General features: G+C 40.7%; 2 protein-coding genes across 3 annotated transcripts; one reads left to right on the plus strand and one right to left on the minus strand.

Moving 5' to 3' along the window:
• Nucleotides 1–37: 37 nt before the first annotated feature.
• gas2a (growth arrest-specific 2a) lies at nucleotides 38–18262 on the minus strand. Its single transcript, XM_088298272.1, has 9 exons — nucleotides 18027–18262; nucleotides 17250–17407; nucleotides 13786–13947; nucleotides 11571–11701; nucleotides 8419–8560; nucleotides 5850–5913; nucleotides 5491–5713; nucleotides 5312–5419; nucleotides 38–1273 (listed from the first exon to the last, which is right to left on the minus strand). Exons 3-9 carry the CDS (start codon nucleotides 13928–13930, stop codon nucleotides 1043–1045), a joined length of 1044 nt encoding a protein of 347 aa, XP_088154398.1. The 5' UTR covers nucleotides 13931–13947; nucleotides 17250–17407; nucleotides 18027–18262; the 3' UTR covers nucleotides 38–1042.
• fancf (FA complementation group F) lies at nucleotides 17821–19303 on the plus strand. 2 transcript variants are annotated; one of them, XM_088298274.1, is made up of 2 exons: nucleotides 17821–18989; nucleotides 19088–19303. In XM_088298274.1, the coding sequence occupies exons 1-2, from the start codon at nucleotides 18191–18193 to the stop codon at nucleotides 19129–19131; spliced, it is 843 nt and encodes a 280-aa protein (XP_088154400.1). In that variant the 5' UTR covers nucleotides 17821–18190; the 3' UTR covers nucleotides 19132–19303. The 2 variants fall into 2 exon arrangements, with proteins under 2 accessions (XP_088154400.1, XP_088154399.1); XM_088298273.1 differs by having other exon boundaries at nucleotides 17821–19303.

The raw sequence follows: 19303 nt of genomic DNA on the forward strand, positions 1-19303 counted from the left end.
GAATGCATCAGCTGTACAACGTCTTCCAGGCGGAGCACAATAACTTTATTTCTTGACCGTTAGGGGGCAGCAAAGTGGAACAAATAAATCCAGGCGAGAGGAAACAAGCAAGCCCAAAATACATGTTATAATGATTATATAAAACTTAACCCTCCTATTCTGTTGCGGTTAAACTTGACCCGTTTGGAAAATCTAGGAAAACATTAATTACACTTTGTCGTCTGGGATGTTTTACTTTCGTTTTTTTCAATATGAAAAAACAAACTACATTGCATTGTGTGATGTTTTTTTTAATAATTGAACATTAGAGCAGATTAATTAACCCATGGACGTGGTTTGAAAAATCAAAAACAAAAAAACAAATGGGTAATTTCACTTAATAACAGAGTCCTGTAACCTAAATTATTTGATTTAATTTAGACTTTTTTGTCAAATCACTGTAGTGTCAATGTGCTATTATAGCATAAATATCATGTGGCTGTAATTTTTATACTAACAATTCACTTTTGTTGCTTTCAGTTCTGATCCATTTAGTGCTTTTAAAGACTGTTTGGGCTGTTGCCGTATATACAGATTAGGTTTCCATTTGTTATACTGTAGTATGTAAACATGTGGTGGGAGTGCTGTATGAACACAGAAATTAACCACTTGGGGATGGCTGGCTGGCCTTTTTTTTTTTTTTTTTACTTTTTAAACCAACTTTCAATAAAGTGTCACAGTTGCATTTTTAATGTTACACCCACGTCAACTTTTAGTTAACGTGAAGAAAACATTGAAAGTCCACTGGCATAAATTCAGATAATATAAACAGTACCTACTAGTTAATAGTCCAATGAAGTTATATTTAAAAAAAAATAAAAGATACATAGTTTTACAGATTTAGGCATATAAAGAGAAAACAATGTGCAAAACCAAAAAAAAAAAAAAAATTAACTTGATTATAATCTGAAAGGAAATGTACACCATGTATAGCCAGTTGACTCATATTGCAATGATGAGTTTGAAATGTCTCTACATGAACATCTCACAGCTATAGTCTTCATCATGGTGCGGTCTCCTGTAACGACTTTTTGCTCCGGTAGTTGGCCGCCACCACCAGGTAGCTGTCAGGTGTCAGGTCCTTAATGTTGAGGCCTTTGCCGCCGACGGGGGACGTCTTCCCTTCCACGCGGGAGATTTGGAGCATGCGACATGGGTCGTGCTTGAGCAGGTAGCTCTCGAATGTCTCCCAGCCTCCACCCACACGTACCATCACATGCTTGTTGTGCAGCATCTGAACACACGTGAACAGGATTAGATATGGTAGGATTGTTGGCATTTCCCCGATTAGGGATTTGGCTTCAAGATGAGTATCACTTTGATGATTGAATTGAGGGAGGGGAGACTTGGCCAACTCCAGATGGCCTAACAACATGGACACCAAGCTAATAGAGAGAGGATGTGTTCATTGAAATAAAAAGAATCCTCCTTCCAACTTCTGAAGAAATCATACGAAAATGTACTGTACTATATGTACTGTTGGAATTGGAACTAGCCGCAACAGTCTAATGTCCCACCCTTAATGTTCAATATCAAAAAGCCTCTAAATCAGGGGTGGGCAAACTCTTTGATTGGCGGGCCACAATGGGTTCTAAAATTTGACAGAGGGGCCGGACCTATAGCAGATGGATGGAGTGTTTTGGTAACCTCACCTCATTGGAGGAAAAAAACTACATTTCATTTTAAATGAAAGTGAACAAAAGCATCACAACAATATATACGTCTTTGAAAAAACACTATTTAGAAAATAAAACATTAACAAGGTTTATTCATTTAATTCTTTTTCAAGTTCGGCGGGCAGGATAGAAACGTTTAATGGGCCGCATGTGTCCCCCGGGCCGTAGTTTGCCCACGCCTGCCCTAAATGATACAAGCGTCATTTTTTCCCCCCAATAATGACATAGGGTATTGATTTGCGCGAGTTAATAAAAATAAAAAAATCAGCATTTGGTTGACGTCATACCAATACGTCTGAATATTACTTAAGTACACATTGTGTATTCATAGTTTTATGATTATTAGTTATATTTAAAGTGCATGATTAACATTTAGCAGTTTTTCCCATTTGCCACGTGCTATTGACTTGTGCGTGTGCATACCCCGTGGCATTTACTGCTGGCATAACAAAACTATAAAATTACGAATAAAGTTTACTTACTTAACGTTTGGACATATTGCTACAATAATAATCCAATTTTACGGAACGTCAGAATTTAGTTTGTGCGTTTCAGTTATTGGTTAAATTCTATCATGTTCTTTGGCTGCTGTTGCCTCTGCCCAGTTTTTCTTTCATTTGTGCACCCCCCCAAACCCACTACCCCCCCGCCATATCAGGGTGCATTCTCACACAAGGCTACCATGGCAACACCGTTGAAGAAATAGAGGCCGGGACAAAAACATTTTCAAGGCCTTCAACATTTGTGCTTCACTATGGAAGCATTTCACTAACTACCTCATTAGCACCATCATTACACCTCCACTACAGCAAGCTGTTTTACAGAATGTCCTTCTCGGAATAAAGATTTACCCCGGTTATTATGAACACTGTTGTTTCCCAAACAACTAAAATTCTAAGCTTGCTCGTTGGATCCAAAGTGAGATTGTCACCTCAGTCGGCGATATGAGACTTCTTGCCCCGCAGCGGTGCAACATGCAACATTTATAAGCCTCTTAAAAGAATCAATCTAGAGGCCATTGGCAGGGCGGTGCTTCCAATCAGCGGCAGCAGGCCTTCAGGCTTTGTGACTGTGGATTTAATGGAGCTGCGTGTCACTGAGGCATTTCAATCACCCTGCTTTGGGACACAACCCGCACCGGAGTGACTGGCAGCCCGGGAAAGGACAGGAGCCCCCTAGGCGTATATTTGACAGCACCTCTCGCAAACACTGAGGAGGTACTGGAACTACAGCCACCTCCTTTATTACTGGCGCCGAGAGGGTCTGACCTCCACATCATGGCTGCCTAAAGATTATATTTGCAGTTTGGAAGTAAAAGTATCTGCTGACTGTTCAACTGACTGCAGAATGTTGATGAAAGCATCTTTAGTATGTGCTGAGTGACACACAGAGGTCAAATGATGTAGCTCGTCCTTTATAGAAATGGGACTCGGCTCAGGGGCCACAACATTAGCTACACTTGAACACCCCTTGGGTACACACACAATATGATACTTTACTGATTACTTGCTTTAAAAAATAACTTGGACACTTTACTGATTACTTAATTCTAAAGTAAGTAAATTAAATTACAAGTCAATTTAATTGTTATATAAAGCAGATACTGACAACTCTTCTCAACACACATTTAACGCAGTTTTGCCACTGAATTGGAAGTACATTTTTAACACTGATATTTCAGAATAAAGTTTGTATACATAAAAATACAATAAAGACAACCCTTTTGTCTTAGCATAACAACATCTTCTCTGGATTATAGTTAACATAAAAGGTTTACATGTTTTCTTCTTTTTTAATAAAATATGTAAGGCTCTTCCTAGACTTCATTTAACAGAAATCCATCCATCCATCCAAAGACAGTATTTTTTACTTGACATATTTAAATATTAATGTTGTAATGGCAAAACTCAAAATTAATAAAATTATATTGTATATAAATATTACAATTAAATTTGTGGCTCTCCGCCAGTCACACAATCTGGTGAGACTTCAATACACACTGCACCGTGACCCCTGTCTTTTTTTTATTCGCTATTGAAGCTAGATAACAGTCTGTCAACAGCACAGAGTTTTTCCCTTATAGCCCCTTCCTTCATTGCCGTTTACGTGGTATGGTATGGACTCGTAAATTGTCAACCCGCTGAAATTGACACTGCTGAAGCCTGGAGGCAGGCAGCCTAAAGGGGAAAGGTACTACTCTGAAATACTGAGGTCACTGTCAAGTTGAAGTCAATATATTCTAGCACGAAGTAATGTTTGAATTGTAACTGTAGTCTGATTACTTAAGTGGAAAAAGTTCGATTAGTCGTGACAGAAAAATGGGCACGATTTGGAGTAACGTGTTACTTCATAAAGGATTAAGCCTTATGAAAAGTTTTTGATCACAAACAGAGCAATCCAGTTACAATCGATTCAATGCTCTGAAAAAGGCAGAGGACATAGTTGGACTACCTCCATGATATTTCTGTCTGGCCTAAAACCTTTCCGTAAAGTACTTAAAGTCATGTTTGTGAAGCCCTTTGAAGCAAGGCAAATTCATTCCAGACAACACAGGTAAAAACGACTTTACACGTACACGGGGGTGAATAAAGGCACAGTAAGCGCTTCACCACCTGTCCTTGGTTGCTCGGCAACCAAGCGATCAAGATTAGGGTATTCGGTCGTCCAAAAGAAAAGGATGAAAAAGAGCTTACACAATATGTCGTGCTCTTCTAGCTGTTAAGACCTTTATTAAATAAAGTGCCGTGATCTTTCTAAAAGCAAGACAGCATCTTTAGCTCAAACTAGTCATGTGATTGTATTACTATTTGATTTGCGAAGCTGCTGTATGATATTCTGCCAGTAGAGGGCAGCCAAGAGTAAATTGTGTAAGTGGAGCCTCTGAGGTGTGAATCCAGGTTGCGGTTGCCAAGTAACCGCCATCCCAAGGGGACTGACAATACACGAATCGAATCTCTGCTAACTGCAAAATGTATCTCCCGTTTCGCCACTCATGAAAGTTGAATAACATTTCCTGGACGAGTAGAGCCTGATGGTCAATGACGAGTACTTGATCAAATATTTTGAAAGGAATATTTTGGTCATCACTTTGGGAATGCATGGCTCTTATTTTGACTTTCTAGCCAGTGAGTCACATTATGCTTGGATGGGGATGGAAATTTGTCTGAATCCCTTTTCCAGTCAATGAGAACAGCAGGCTCTTTGCACAGTGAATGACTTTCATTCCAGAGTGTGTGTCACAGCATCAACGTGCACTCATTGACCACAATATACATTAGTAGAGATTTAATATAAGAGCACCATCAGGAAATCTGCAGTGCATCATACGCAAAACTATCAGAAGCATTGACATATGATAAATTATTTGTTTTTCTCATGTTATTAGATGAATATTAATTCTGAACTGCGGCAGATGATGTACGTGGAATGATTACATGTTACATTGCGTTTTTGTATAGTATTAGTGGGTTCAATGCAATTCTCAAATGGCAAAAGCTGAAATTATGGAGGGAAGGTGGTGCTTCAAAGGTATTTTTTCCATCCCTTTTAAACATTAAAAAGACTTCTGATGGACGACATAAATGACCTATACTCACTCGTATAAAGAGCGTTTTTTCCCCAACGCGGTATCTGCCTTGTGAATGCCTCTCCACGTGGAATTTAATGGGGCATCTGCAGGGGGGGTCGTCAGCGATATGTCTTACCTGTGAACCACATACATGCATGAGTTATCCACGTTTGGCTTGCGAGGCCACAAGCACAACTGCTGACTGACAGCATCATCCAGACATTTCCCAGTGCTCTTCTTGCTCGAGGTGACTTTGGGAGGAGTCGGCGATGGTGAGGGAGACGGAGAGGGAGACAGGGAGGGTGACGTTGAGGGTGATGGAGGGAGAGGCGGAACTGGGGATGCCGGCGACGGCGGTGGTAGAGGAGCTTTCTCCTCTTGTTCGATCTCTTTCTCCAGTTTTATAAGGCCGGGGGGCTCCACGTTGTACCTGTGGAGGCAAAGAGTTCAGTGTCAGTGTACTGTATACATTTTTGCTTACAGACCGAAAGATTGTGTGAGATGTGTAAAAAAAAAAAAATAAATCCCTCCAAAAATAACATGGTGAGTGCATAACCAAAGAGTACCTGGATGCTATCCGGCCCAACTCTAATAGACAGAGGCAGACTTCTCGAGGCTGCTTGTGGAGAACTTTAGAAGAAAAGCAACATTAGTTTGTGGTCATCAGACAATATATTATCGTGAGTCTGACCTATTGTAACCAAGCAGTGAATGAAGATGAATAAAAAGCACAAAGGAACACACACACACAAAATACTGTACAATGGTAGCTAAATCACCAGCATGCTAACATGCTCAAACCAATAATCTTATAGTTTCTCGGGAAGAATCTGCTAACATCACAACAGTTGAGCACTTGCATTCGAATGTCAAAAAAAAAAAAAAAATTTTTAAATCTGAATGATTATGCAATGAAAGTTAAAATGAATATGAATGGCAAAATAAAAATAAAAAAAATCAACAAATAATTGTTTATCAAAAAGTGGTCATAATTTGTGAGATTGTCGGCTAATGTTGCATCTGATCACATACCTCATGCATTCTTAATCTTCTCTGCATCACAAACTAAACAAAGTGAGTATTGTTTTTAATTGAAGTGGATACAATATTTCAGCAGATAGTGAGACAAGTAGTGCAGTGTAGCGCATGTGACTAGTGATGTGAAGTCGAATTCCAGTTTTGGGAGCGTCAAATACTTCAAACTTTAAAATAATAATTCGAATCAAAACTGATAACGGTAGAATGACAAAAAGAATCTTCCTCACTCCCCCTCCTCGCTACGTTCTCCTGTCTGTATTATTGAAGCTGTCCTTTTTTTTTCTCTTTTCATTTTGCATTGTGAGCATAAATGGACAATTATTCTCTCGATTACAAGTGTGGCCACCATTATCTGACAGGCCAACTTGAATCTATTTGGTTGACTTGAGGTGCGAGCAAGAGTGAGAAGCATGGTGGGGTCAAAGTGTTGCATTCTCAAAGTGACCTTACGCAAGAACATTAAGTCTGAGAGTGATAGCGTGGCAGCAGCATACCTTTTAGTTTTAGTTATGCTGACATGGTACTTTTTTTCCCCCTTGTAATCAACTATGTAATATACCGTTAAAGTCAACTACCAGTCAGGTTGGGTTCTTGGCTTGCAATTCCACTGCACGTGACTCAAACAAACAACACACACTACACACACGGCACGGTAGCAAACCTGGTGTTGTTGAACTGAGATTTCTTTCAGGAGAAAAAAGGGGAAAAATAGACAGAGACAGTTGTCAGCTGCTCAGTGTTATGAGGGCTTTCACTGAACCGATGGCTCAATAAGTGTGAAACGTGCCCTTCAGAAATAATGAGCATAGCTTCAATTGCTTAGTCCAGCTGGCTATTCGGGAGAAAAATGACGATTCCATAAAAATTCTTGGTATTTCTGATACTTCAAGACTCACATGTTTTGCATCTGACTGCATTTTATCACAGAGTTTGACTCGTGATATCCTTCGGAGAATACTGCGATAACACGAGGAGGAAGGAAAACTGTGCCTACTCTTGGCTGAGGAAAACATTTGCATAGTGTTGGCCTACTTTTTCAACACTCCGCTGCCTGTGCTTTTGTTTATACTGTGAATGCAGAGAGCCAAGCATTCACACTATTAGCATGCATGCTAGAAAATATGATTTTTTTAATAGTAATATTATTGTTTTAGAGGGGTTTGCATGACGGAATTGCAATTTCTTGTGAACAAAAGCATAAACCTAGAATCAGCTAAATTTAGCCAGAAAAACTCATTTGTACAGAGAATAGGCACGTCGTATTGATAGCTGAGGGTCTCCAAGTTATAACATTGGATATTTGCAAAGTAAGAGGTTGTAAAAATCTAGGAATGAAGTAGATAAAATCAAAAGCCACGGGGTTCAAAGTTTGGGAAAGTCGCGGTTTACAGTCCAGCGTAAATTACTCATATTAAAAAAAAAACTAAAACTAGTACTAAACCCAAACTGAAGTATTTTCTAAAAAGTATATAAAAATAAAAAGCAAAAGAAAATACAGACCACTTAAAAAACAGATTAAAAATTATTTTGAAAAGCAAAAGCCACATCAAATTAAAAGCCGCAGGGTTCAAAGTTTGGGAAAATAGCGACTTACAGTCCACTGGAAATTACTCATATTAAAAAAAAAAAAAAAAAACTAATACTAAACCCAAACTGAAGTATTTTCTAAAAAGCCAATAAAAATAAAAGCAAAAAAAAAATTCTAACCACTTTAATAACAGAAATTGAAAAAAAATAATTTGAAAAGAAAAAGCCACAATAAAATTTAAACTAACTGTAAGGAATCATCAAAAACTCTTTTAATCCTGGATCATGGTCACATCCTACACATACAATGGCACTGCCGGAAACGGTAATAATCAAATCAGATTGCTGTAATGAGGACAACCATATTACTTGAAAACACAGAAAAGGTTCTGTTTGATGCGATACCTGCTAACTGTATTACGACAATCACATTCCATTTCAGTATCATTTTAAAAGTATTTGATTTGAGAAATAATTTTCACATGTGTTCTGTTCACTGATTGCCACATGTTGCTTTTTCCACAAAAGCTCAGCGCAAGTACAAGTGTAGCCATTAAAGCAAACACTCACCTAAACCCTCAGACTCAAACAAACACGTTTCCCCCACGCCAACCTCACGACACCAAGACAGAAAGTTGGCCGTGTTGTCCCGGGCGAAGAAAGAGCCAGACGGCGCATTCCGCCGACATGGGATCCTCCGGGAAGGAATAACCTGTTGGAGACATAAACACGTGAGCAGATTATTTTGCAAAGCCTAATATAAAAAAAAAACATTCGCAATAGTGTGAATGTCAAATCCAAAGAACACCGGAGCAACTTGGACCTGGCCCAAAACCTTTCTCACTACCATTTCCTTTTCCATCTGCTGAGCGGCTCTTGTTTCAGCCCAGGATGGAGGACCTTTTTGCACACAGATCAATATTGGAGATGGCAGGTCAGAATTGTGGGGCTACTTTACCACGCTCACTATGATTGCAGATCAGATGACATGCACATGGCCCACAGCCCCCACATGGCCTCTTTGGGGAGATTTCTGCGCCTTACTGTGGTTTTACACAGGATATGGACGTCTGTGCTATGAGAAAAGGTGTAATGACATCATGCTGGAAATATGCAGTCTTGGTGGGTATTTTTCTTTTCTGTCCAGGCTCTCCTTGAGCTGTTTTTGTCTGGAGGTCTTTCCTGTCCATGTAAATGTCCAATTGCTTTCCTGGAAAAAAATAACCGTGCCCGCAATTTCATTTGACGTGTGAATTAACAATCTGTGTTTTTCTTTCTGCTGCAGCTTTCTCTATCCCCCCCTCAGCAGATTTCAAAGTGTTTTTCTTGTGAACGTGACAAATGGCTTAACTCTGTATCATTAGTCCATTAAAATCATTAGCAATGTCAACATTAGGAAACTAGAATATCACTCAGTAGAGTGGTGTTTCCCTACGTTTATTAAGCCATGGCAATTATTTTACATCAGGGGAAAAAAGCATCTAAGCTTCAAAAACGTGATCGGCGTCACTTGTTGGGTCGGAGGCAAAAATGCCGCCACCCCCAAGAGAAAACCACAACATTCACATGATCATAGACGGGCACTTTACCCTATTTTGTCGGTCCATCCACTGTCCTCCGCCCGCGACTTGGGCACCCTTCCGTCCTTATTCATAAAAATAATTGCCCTCCGTCGCCATCCATCTTTGTCCTTTTAAAGTGCTTCCATCCTTTTTATTCCAAATTGGAATACATAGCACCACGTAAACCCGGTGAATGATATATTATTTGTAAAATTAATAATTTTCAGAGTAGTTAAGAGACATTTATGATGATCACATATTAGTGTAGTGTGGCACACTGGTTGTAATCACCGCAGGAGAGCACAAATCTCCACCAAGGCTGAATTTGCGGCTACATTGTGAACAGTGGCAGTTTCTGCACTCAGTTGCGTGCACTCTAGCCAGAGGACTTACAAGACATTCACGTTACGTCTTAACTGGAAGGCTGTGTGGTAACCAGTCTGTCACAATGCTGCCCCAGTTTGTAGTAAGTTCATTTTCAGCTTCCCAGAGAATTCCATGCAACAAAAGTATTTTATTCATCAAAAACAGAAAATACATTTCTTTATATCTCTAGATTTCCCCCCCCCAATTAAATGGGTTAAAAAGTCTCTACACGCACCACTCGTCCACCAAAGTTCCATGAAAATCACGAGTGCCGTTTTGGGGGAATTCCACAAACTAAAAGTGATCAAACGACACCTCTAACCCATCTGCTTTGGTGCTTGCCTGAGCTTGGAACTGCAGTATATTCACAACACTTCTGCCTTCACATCTGTACATACTCAACCTTCAGTCCCTGAGACAGCAATATAATTCCCAAGATAATGATGTGGTTGCAATGAGCCCACCCCGTGGTGGTAATATAACGAGAAAGATATATCATCCTCCTTTTTTTATGATATGGAAGCAAGACACCTGGGGAAGATGATGAGAGCACAACCACAAAAGAGTCCTTCATCATTTAGCTCTACTTTAATGACTTAGTCCCCAAAAAATACGATGATATAAAAAAGCCTGAACACAGATGGACATTTGCTTCCTGGTGCAAAAATGATATTAACTACAAGTCCATGATGAGCTGATGAAGCGTCATTGGACAACTTTTTAGTTTCTAAACCTTGCCTGGCGAGACCACGTGAGAATGTGCCCGCTGTCCCTTTTCTGAGTCTTCAATGTGACCAATAGCATCTCTATAGCAGGCGATTCCGTCGTCCCACGCTCTCGACCTCAAGCATTTCCGCACATCTGTGCTGGGATCAGGAGACGCACCGTCATCGGCACAACCGCGGCCCAGAGCAAACATCAACAACTCGCGCTAGGGAGCCAACAAAGGAGTCTTGTGCTTCCCATTTGCCCTCTAAATAAACTCCAATTGATCTTTCTTTTTTTTTTTTTTTTTTTATCCCTCAGACACAAGCATGTAATCACTCCAGCGCGATATGTCTGGTCAAATATCACAAACGAGTGACATGCTTCCGACATTTTTTTTTTTCTATATATCATTTGTTTTGGATAATATTCATTTTTTTGTATTGGATTTGCCTTTGAAGGCATGTCGAGTTGTCCACCACAAATTTGCCACGGACAATTGAGAAAAAAAAAAAAAAATCATATGACTGGAGTAAATCTGCATTAAGGACCCAGGGCAGAATTATTTTTCAGTGATTCATATGCATTTGTGTATAAATTAACTCAGTTCATCGGTAACTTCCTTTGTCCAACGTGTTATGCAACCAGTGATCCCCTCGAGATGTATGACTGTTCAATAATATACAATATTTAATCCACCATATTCACTATTTTCCTATGACCATATTTATTAAGCAAGACATTCACAAGAGAAGCTTCTATCGATCTTGTTGAGTGAAACCTGACCGTAGTATATATCCGCCTCCGGACTTATGGGAGTCAATAAACCATGAGTGCTGCTGTCCTGAAGCAGTCTGTCTTTAATCAATTAGATTAGAAAAGGGAGCGCTAAGTCAAGACATGTGGGGAGGGTTCATTTGCCTGCTAAACTCATAGCAACAGGTTCGCAATATAAGACAATGCGCATCACAAATCTGAATTTGAACAAAATTAGTTGGTCTGAAAGTGATTCTAATCTAATTGGAAAAGTCATTACTGTACAAGACTAATGTTGCACTTTTTTATTATTATTTTTTTTTTTTTTACTACCTTTCTGTTGTTGAGAGCGGGCAGGTCTCCACTATTTTGCCTGAACTTCTCCTGCAGCGTCTCAGCCAGCTGGCACAATAGGAAGCCGTTGTCTAAGCGTTCCATGAAGCTCTCAGCGGTGATTTCCACGCCTGATCAGGGGACATACAAATATGAAAAATAGAGAGAATCCAGCACATGAACGTATGAAATATCCGATGAGTAGATTGTATGCAAGTAACGACTCTGGAGACGACACACCCGGTTGAGTCGGCCTTGAACGGCGCTGCAAATGTTCATTATGTTACAGCTGACAAAAGTTGCTTCATTACGAGTTTGGCTGCGACACAAGTCAAAGCAAAGTGGAAATGTGTACCTGCACAGCTGACATAATTATGCTGCAAGTAAAGATACCTCAAAATGTGGTGTCCAATTAACTGACTTCCAGAAATTCATTCTTTGTCAGTGAGATCATCATGAAATAGCAGGTGGTGGCAAAGGGGGGGGTCTGTGGAAAGAAACTGGAGATTTTTTTTTTCTCATCTCTTTCTGTTTCTTATAGCAGGAGGAGTCTGGGGGTTCACAGCATTTAATGCGTTCCAAATGTTGTATTGCGCCGAGAAAGAGAGATTCCAATCTTGAGAAATACTCAGTGAGCTCCCGACTTACATTATACGCACATGCTCCCTTCAACGCCTGCTGTGTGAGGACAATTTATTCCGGAGTGATTTAGAAGCATTTCATTTTGGCTCCCCGGTCCTATAAGTGTCTCAGTCTCCCATCGGCACATGACTCATCAATACAAGCGAGTGTCCTCTTCCCACTCAAACGGTAGACCTTTTCCATACTTCTCCTCCCACCTAAACTCTGCTTATCAGGAGCTTTGCATGTGCTCAACCTCGAGAAGACATCTTAAACTAATAATAGTATTTATTTAATGGCAACCATAATAGCTGCTTCTAGCTCAGCTGGTTGCAATGCACCTGCAGAGATAACAGGCGGTGAGAGAAGTTCACACACACGCACAGCCACAGGCGAAGAGAATGTAAGGATGAAATCTATTTATGCTACAGCCGATGCAATCATTTAAAAAAGAAATAATATGATCTTAATCATTTTACTACTGTGTGCAGCAACATGCACTCATGTTGGCAGAAGAAGCATGTGAGAAGAGAAGGATATCAATCGTAGGGCTGCAACTCACGATAAGTTTGATAATTGTCAATTTGACTAAAAAAAACGTGTTCTCGTGCCGTTATTCACAAACATTCATTCAGAATGATTCAGAAATAAATGTTCTATTTGGATTCAAGACAAAGATCCGTCCAAATTCAGATATCATTTACTGTTGAGAAGCTGAAATTCCAAGCATTTCGAATTAAAAACAAGGTATGCTGATGATTCAGCAAATCTCAAAAACAAAAATTGATTAGTTTTCCAATCGATTAGTTGTCCATTAATCACTTAATCGTTACACCTCTAATTTTCTGCCAGTTTAATAAAGCAATTCACACATTGTTGCAGATTTTAAAAAAATGTTTTTAGATTATGCATTTGAAAACTGTTTAGGGTATATTATGTTCTATATTATGTAAAAAAAAATCTCTTTATAAAATATTTTAAAAATATTTCATTCAATATTTATATTGCAAAATTAGAAGTGTATTTCCCTATACTGAGGTTCTTTCTTATTGGGAAGAAAAAAACAACAACTTTGCGGTCTTTGCCAATGTAGCCTTCCATACTGAGTAATGTTGCACAGAAACATGACAGTTATCAATCATTTCATGTCACAAAAAAAAATATACACAAACTCAGTGAACTCATTGTTTCTCAAGTCTACTTGCATTACCTACTATAAGCACGTAGCTGATTTAAATCAAATTAGAGCCACTGTTACTCATTCATTTGTTTTGTCAGTGCATAGCTGTTTAACAAGCGGACACGCAGTGATTTATTAGACAATAGTAAGCCTGTTGCTGCGCTTCGACTACTCCTCACCGCTGGCGCTGCATTATCCCACAGCTGTAATGATGCCCATTATTCAATTAAGGCAAAGCTATAGGAGATTACGTAAAGACTGGAGGCTCAGCTTTACTTAGATTTACAGTAAGACAACGCGGAGTGTTAATATAATGGTTTTTGAGTGTGAGCTATTTTAAAGTCAATGCACTTTCTATAATCGCATTTTCACACGGCCACCTGACTGACTTGGGGAGGAAAAAATTGCACTCACCAAGCATATTGGTGAGCCAGAGGGCGAGATCTTCCTTCATGGGCAATAAGCTGGCTTCATGTCGACCAGCCAGCCACTGGTGGTATTGTTGCATGTCTGTCAAGCCGGGGCTGCTGGGATGTTTGGGACTCAGGGAGCTGCACATGGTTCCTTAGGGATAACCTAAGGCAGTGAGAAACAGGAGACAGAAAGCATGAACATCTGGAAAGGAAACCCCCAGCCTGTCCGGCCGCATTGGATCGGGTTTATTTATTCATTTGGTCTTGCATTTAATGTTTTTATCATTGTGCATGTTGTACACACAGCGACATGATTACATTCACCAACACTACACAGTCGATGGACAGTGAGCACATGTGAGCATGTGTGTGTCCTTTTAGTTTCAGGTGCATAATGTTCTTTCTCCAAAAATATGCGTGATGTAAAAACAAAGCCGAACAACGAGGTTTTAACAACATGTGATTTGAGTGTGGGAAGTTGTGATCTAACAGCAGCCATTCGGACCTGTAATTCCCACAAGACCTTGAATTAGAAACAAGAGACAAAGGATGTTGTCCCACGGGCGAAATCGCGGTGTGCTTTCCAGTGCATCTGATGACATCATTGAATGACAGGGAAGAAGTACATTAACTCATTCGCTGTCAGCCCACGTCAAATGAAAGTCCTTTTTGACGTCAATATCCGTCAATGGCAGTGAATGAGTTAATACAGCTGGACTTCTTTTGCACAGACATCAGGAAAACAAAAAAAAGTGTCTTCCATTCAGTCCACATTGTGAAGTTTAAGTCACTTCAACAGACTCGAAAAAGCAGCAGGCCTTATTAATGCGGCCTGGCAAAGGACAGCACTTGCCGTCAATATTCAAAGCCATATTTAACGGCTACTCGCCGCCAGTAATGAGATTTGATTGACTAAACACAGCCTTCCAAAATCCAGCTTTGCCAAGGGTTGAAAATCTTTTACATTCTACTCCACAGGGGCTCCGGCTGCAAGTCAGGAATTCCACCACTACGACTCCTGGCATGAAGGAGGCGGTAATGCGGCTGTGCAGACATGATGACATTGTAAGGAATACTGAGCATGTTTTATGGAAGAATATTTAGTCTACGTTCCTATATGTTTTTGGAGTATTTTCCCTCGTGCGTCATTTCCCTGTACTTTGACTATTGGGGCACCAAAGGTCGTTGACCTAAGCTACTAAGGAAACAGCCCGGCTAGGATGAATATGTCTGGTGTGCGCCAATTTCAAAAACCTGATTTCAAATGTTTTTATTTCATTATTTCAAGTGATTAAACAAGCCTTTGAAAAATATTTGTTTTTCCAAAAATAATGTGTTTAATTTACCTTTGAATATGATTTGCAACAAGTGGACATGCAAAGAAAATCGAAAAAATGACACTGATAAATTGTCTTGAGTTAAAACATGAAAAACAGAATTGTTAGTGTATGGCCTTGTATGCAAAGTTGAATGGGAGACCGCCTCCATATACGTTCTAAGAGTGAGTCCAATGCCTCTCCTCTGGAGAGAATCACACTGTGGACGTCTCCATATTGACATGCTGACAAGGTCATGTTTTCTTCCTGGAAACAAGCTCACCTTGACCTGCCTTTACATCTTAAACTCAGAAGGCGGTCAGCAGCAGCACACAGGTGCTACATTCCCACCAGCAACGAGGAGTAGGCTGGCAGACAGAATGGGGGCAGTGGCGCAAGTTCTCGTCTCACGGCTTCGTTCAAAGCCACTGTGGTTGCTTTGGAGTCTCAGTCAGTTGGGCAAGTGGGCCGGTTGCCCACTCAATTCGCAAAAGGTGCTATGGTGAAGAAGCTCCGGCCGACCCATGGACAAAAAAATAGCGATACAGACATCTGGTAGTGGGGAGAAGACTTACGATTGACTATATGCCAACAATCAATTGAAGAATTTTCATTTAAAATCTTAGCCAACCCAACCACTTCCCAGTTGTCATCATCTCTTAAAATCTATTAATTCTGTTGATAGATATTGCAGCTCCCACTACCTAACAAATTGATGTCATGACATTTTGTACTAAATTACACAAAGAATTTGTTGATTTCATTGAGTACATTGCCATTGGTGGAGAAATTGTGAGTTAAAGTACATAACCTCAGTGGTGGATGACCCACCATGTAAAAATGCCACTGACCTCACTTTTGCAATATCAGATCATTTGACATACTGTAGCTCGATTGATTTGTCTACATTCAGCTCAAAAGCTGCATTGTTCTCCAGAATTGTGACTCAACATCTCATTGAGGTTTAAGCCACATCTTCCTCAGGAAATATCTTCAAAAGAAACAAGCAGTTGTTCTGGCCTGGCACCACACTGTTGCCTGACCTTCTCAAGTGCAGGTCAAAAAACATAACCAACCTTGCCTTTCTCTTAGACTTTTTGTTTTTTTTAAAAGCATACATCCCACTAAACCTGCCAGCTACAATTGTGCTTCCCAGCGCCAGATTCCATATCCAGATGTTGACTCAGGATTAGGAACAGAAGACCTGCACAATAATGTTCAAATATACAAAGATATAAATGTAAACATTCCTCAGACCAAGAAGCCTCATGACTGCTATGAAGGCACCATAACACACCATGGCTGGCTTCAGATTGCCCGGGAAAACACAAGCGAATAGGAATTTCAACAGCTGAATCAATTAGGGGGAAAAAAAGACTGGCTGTGTTGTTCTAACCTTTTCGGCATGCCACAAGATTTGTCGATTTCAGCCGGGTCGAAAGTTCACTATGTTTCCATGTAAATGTTCCGTGTGCCATATTTCAAATTGTATCACCTGCTGTATTTAACAGTCAACAACTAGTGTATTTCTGCTGAACTTGCAATAAGAGTGTTTCGCCCACGAGCTGTAAAAGCTCATCTGTGATCATGTGCCAGTCTGCCTTGTGTTTATTCATTTGGAAACACTCTACGTCGGGCCTTTTTCAGCCCATGTGCTTCGCATGTCAATAAATAACATTTTGGTTAGTCATGCTGTTATAAAACATATGGATGCGTTCATATGGAAATTCCTGCACCATAAACGATGTTTTGCTGTGCCAGAATTCAGTTGAATAAATGAGCTATTTATTCTGCTGCTAGATGTTACAACAGTATAGGACGTGACAGTAAAAACTCTTTATTAATTAAACAGTGTTAATAAATAACAAAAAGCGACATTTGATAATCCACCAAGGATGCAAGTTTAAGGCAGAACATTTAGGACACAAAACCAAAAATCCATCTAATCAAAGCCATCCCTACAGCTACAATTTAGAAGTCACAACTTATATTAATATATACAGCAATTATCGGCTTTTAGCTGTCATCAAGTAGCAATTTATTTCATCCTCACAGTTGCTAAAGCTTCCACTGCCACTGAATATTAAATTCAAACAAGTTGGGAACAGGATGCAAGTGTACAAAAAAAAGGCTAGTGATCAGTGCTCACCCTCTGGGTTCAGCTGCTGGGTGCGCACTTTCCTCTCACTCGTCCTCTGAGCTGCCTGCTCCCACTTTTCATGCTTTTCACTGCCGTGCACCCTCCTACAGGTTACGCTGCAGAACTCAACCACAGAATGGACCGGGAAGGTCTGCACAATGAGCTGGCTACACACACATGAATACACAAATTCACTCAGTTGATGGGAGGGAAGTTTGCTCTCCCCACCTCCCCTCACGAACATGCAGCCTCATTATGCCATATCTGGATTATATTCAATAGAACAACTCGATAGAGTCGCCCATACAGACTGTGCTGTTTCATTTGTATGATGACCGGGTAAAACGCGGAGGCTTTCCATTAAACAAATTACGCACCCTTTTTCATTGTGCAGAGAAAGTCGTGGCGAATACGACTATTTTGTTTTACTATGATTTCAACCAAAATAAAGCTTGCAGAAAACAAATAGAAGTGGATTCAAATGTAATCATTTTATGTGTTTGTGTTCTTAATAAGAAGTATAAGAAAACAAAAATATTATACTGAAGGTCAAAACGCTTTTATTTTGGAGGATGTTTACATGCGTCAGCGCTGCATTGCGCATGCGCGACAGAGTTCAAGCGGCATATACAAAACAAGTTTAAGGATATAGTGGCAAATGTAACGTGAGTTTAATGTTTTATAAAGTCTTACTCTAAACCAGTGATGTGTACAGCGCATAAACGCGTGTATTCAAAAGCAGGCCGGTTTCAAAGCGTGTGGAATTTTGGTGACGTTCGAACTCACCATGCCATCATTAAAGCTAGCCCGTCCGTGCTAGCTAGCATGTAGCTTCGGTGGCGCCGCGTTGTCCGTCATAAGGAGAACATTTCGGGGCCAATTCTGCTGTCCTCCGTGGTCAGAGCACCGAGGCGGCTCGGTGGCGTTCCTGTACCCGCCGAGAGCGCCGCATGGAGGCGGCGCTGAAGAACTTGTCGAGTACGGTCGAGTTGCTGGCAGTGGCGGCGCGGAGCGGTGACGTACGTCTGTGGGAGCGACAGACTCTCTCTCGAGCTTTTCAATGGGCCTGCTACTGCGAGCACCTTTTCTCAAAGTTCCACCCAAACCCAAAAATAAGAGGGATTATGGAGATGCAACTGCAGCACACTAATAGCAGTTTGCGAACTGTTTTTGCTGACTACACAGACCTCACATTTTTGGACCTCTCACGGTGTCAGTACCTGTTGCTGACAGGGCTGCTTAACAACCCTAATCTGAACGTCTCCATCATGAAGATCCTCTTTGACACCACAAAGGCAGCACATGTCAAGCCAGGAGAGTATCCTGATGTCACTGGACTATGCAGTCGCATCGTTCAATGCAAATCTGCTCATAAAATCTTAGCTCCACTCACGGGTAAGTCAGGAGCTGGTGCAGAAGTGCAGGCCACCTTGTTGATGAAGAGCCTTGACGGCCTGCTGAGCCGTGGCGGCGAAGTCTGCCGGGCACAGTGTTTTCTGGACTCGGTCCTCCAGGGATCGAAAGGAGCAGAACATTTTTGTCCGGTTCTTGCTGCCGCTTTGCTGACTGAAGAAAACGCACACGCGAAAACTGCTTCAGTGGATTTTCTCCAGGACTGGCTCCAGCAAAAACACAGCCTGCTGCAACGCATGTGCTTCACACTGCCATCATCTCTTCTTAAGGACCTGGCCAAAGAACATGTCAAATTTAGGGACATGTACTGTGCTGTTCTTAAAAAGTGGGCCGCAGGTATGGAGTACTGCGTCGACGATGGCGAATGGGTGCGCAGCGCAAGTCCCAAAGTGTCTTTTCAGGAAGTGACTGAGCGCTTTGTGGTCTTGTTCCAGGCTTGTCCCACGCTGAGGAGCACCGTAGAAAAAGAACTGAATGATTTAAGGATATCCGATGGAGACTTTGATGTCAGAGGACTAAGTGTGTGGGGAGATCTTTTAGCAGAAATACACAAGTGTCAGTCACAACGTGATGGATAGTTTGAAAATGTCAAATTCAGCAAATAACTACTATTTATTCTAAAATGTCATTAAAATCACTCGGCAATTTTG

This window comes from Idiotropiscis lumnitzeri, chromosome 6 (assembly GCF_059441095.1).
Source record: "Idiotropiscis lumnitzeri isolate Australia: NSW breed Sydney's pygmy pipehorse chromosome 6, RoL_Ilum_1.0, whole genome shotgun sequence".
Lineage (NCBI taxonomy): Eukaryota > Metazoa > Chordata > Actinopteri > Syngnathiformes > Syngnathidae > Idiotropiscis > Idiotropiscis lumnitzeri.

Bases quoted from the DNA above. Each gene is read 5' to 3' on its own strand.
- fancf (XM_088298273.1), top strand. From the start codon at position 18,191: ATGGAGGCGGCGCTGAAGAACTTGTCGAGTACGGTCGAGTTGCTGGCA.
- gas2a (XM_088298272.1), bottom strand. From the start codon at position 13,930: ATGTGCAGCTCCCTGAGTCCCAAACATCCCAGCAGCCCCGGCTTGACA. The intron at 5,914-8,418 runs GTGAGTGTTTGC...TTTCTTCTAAAG, and splicing joins GTTTGAGTCTGAGGGTTTAG to TTCTCCACAAGCAGCCTCGA. The intron at 5,420-5,490 runs GTCAGTCAGCAG...TGTGGTTCACAG, and splicing joins GGAAATGTCTGGATGATGCT to GTAAGACATATCGCTGACGA.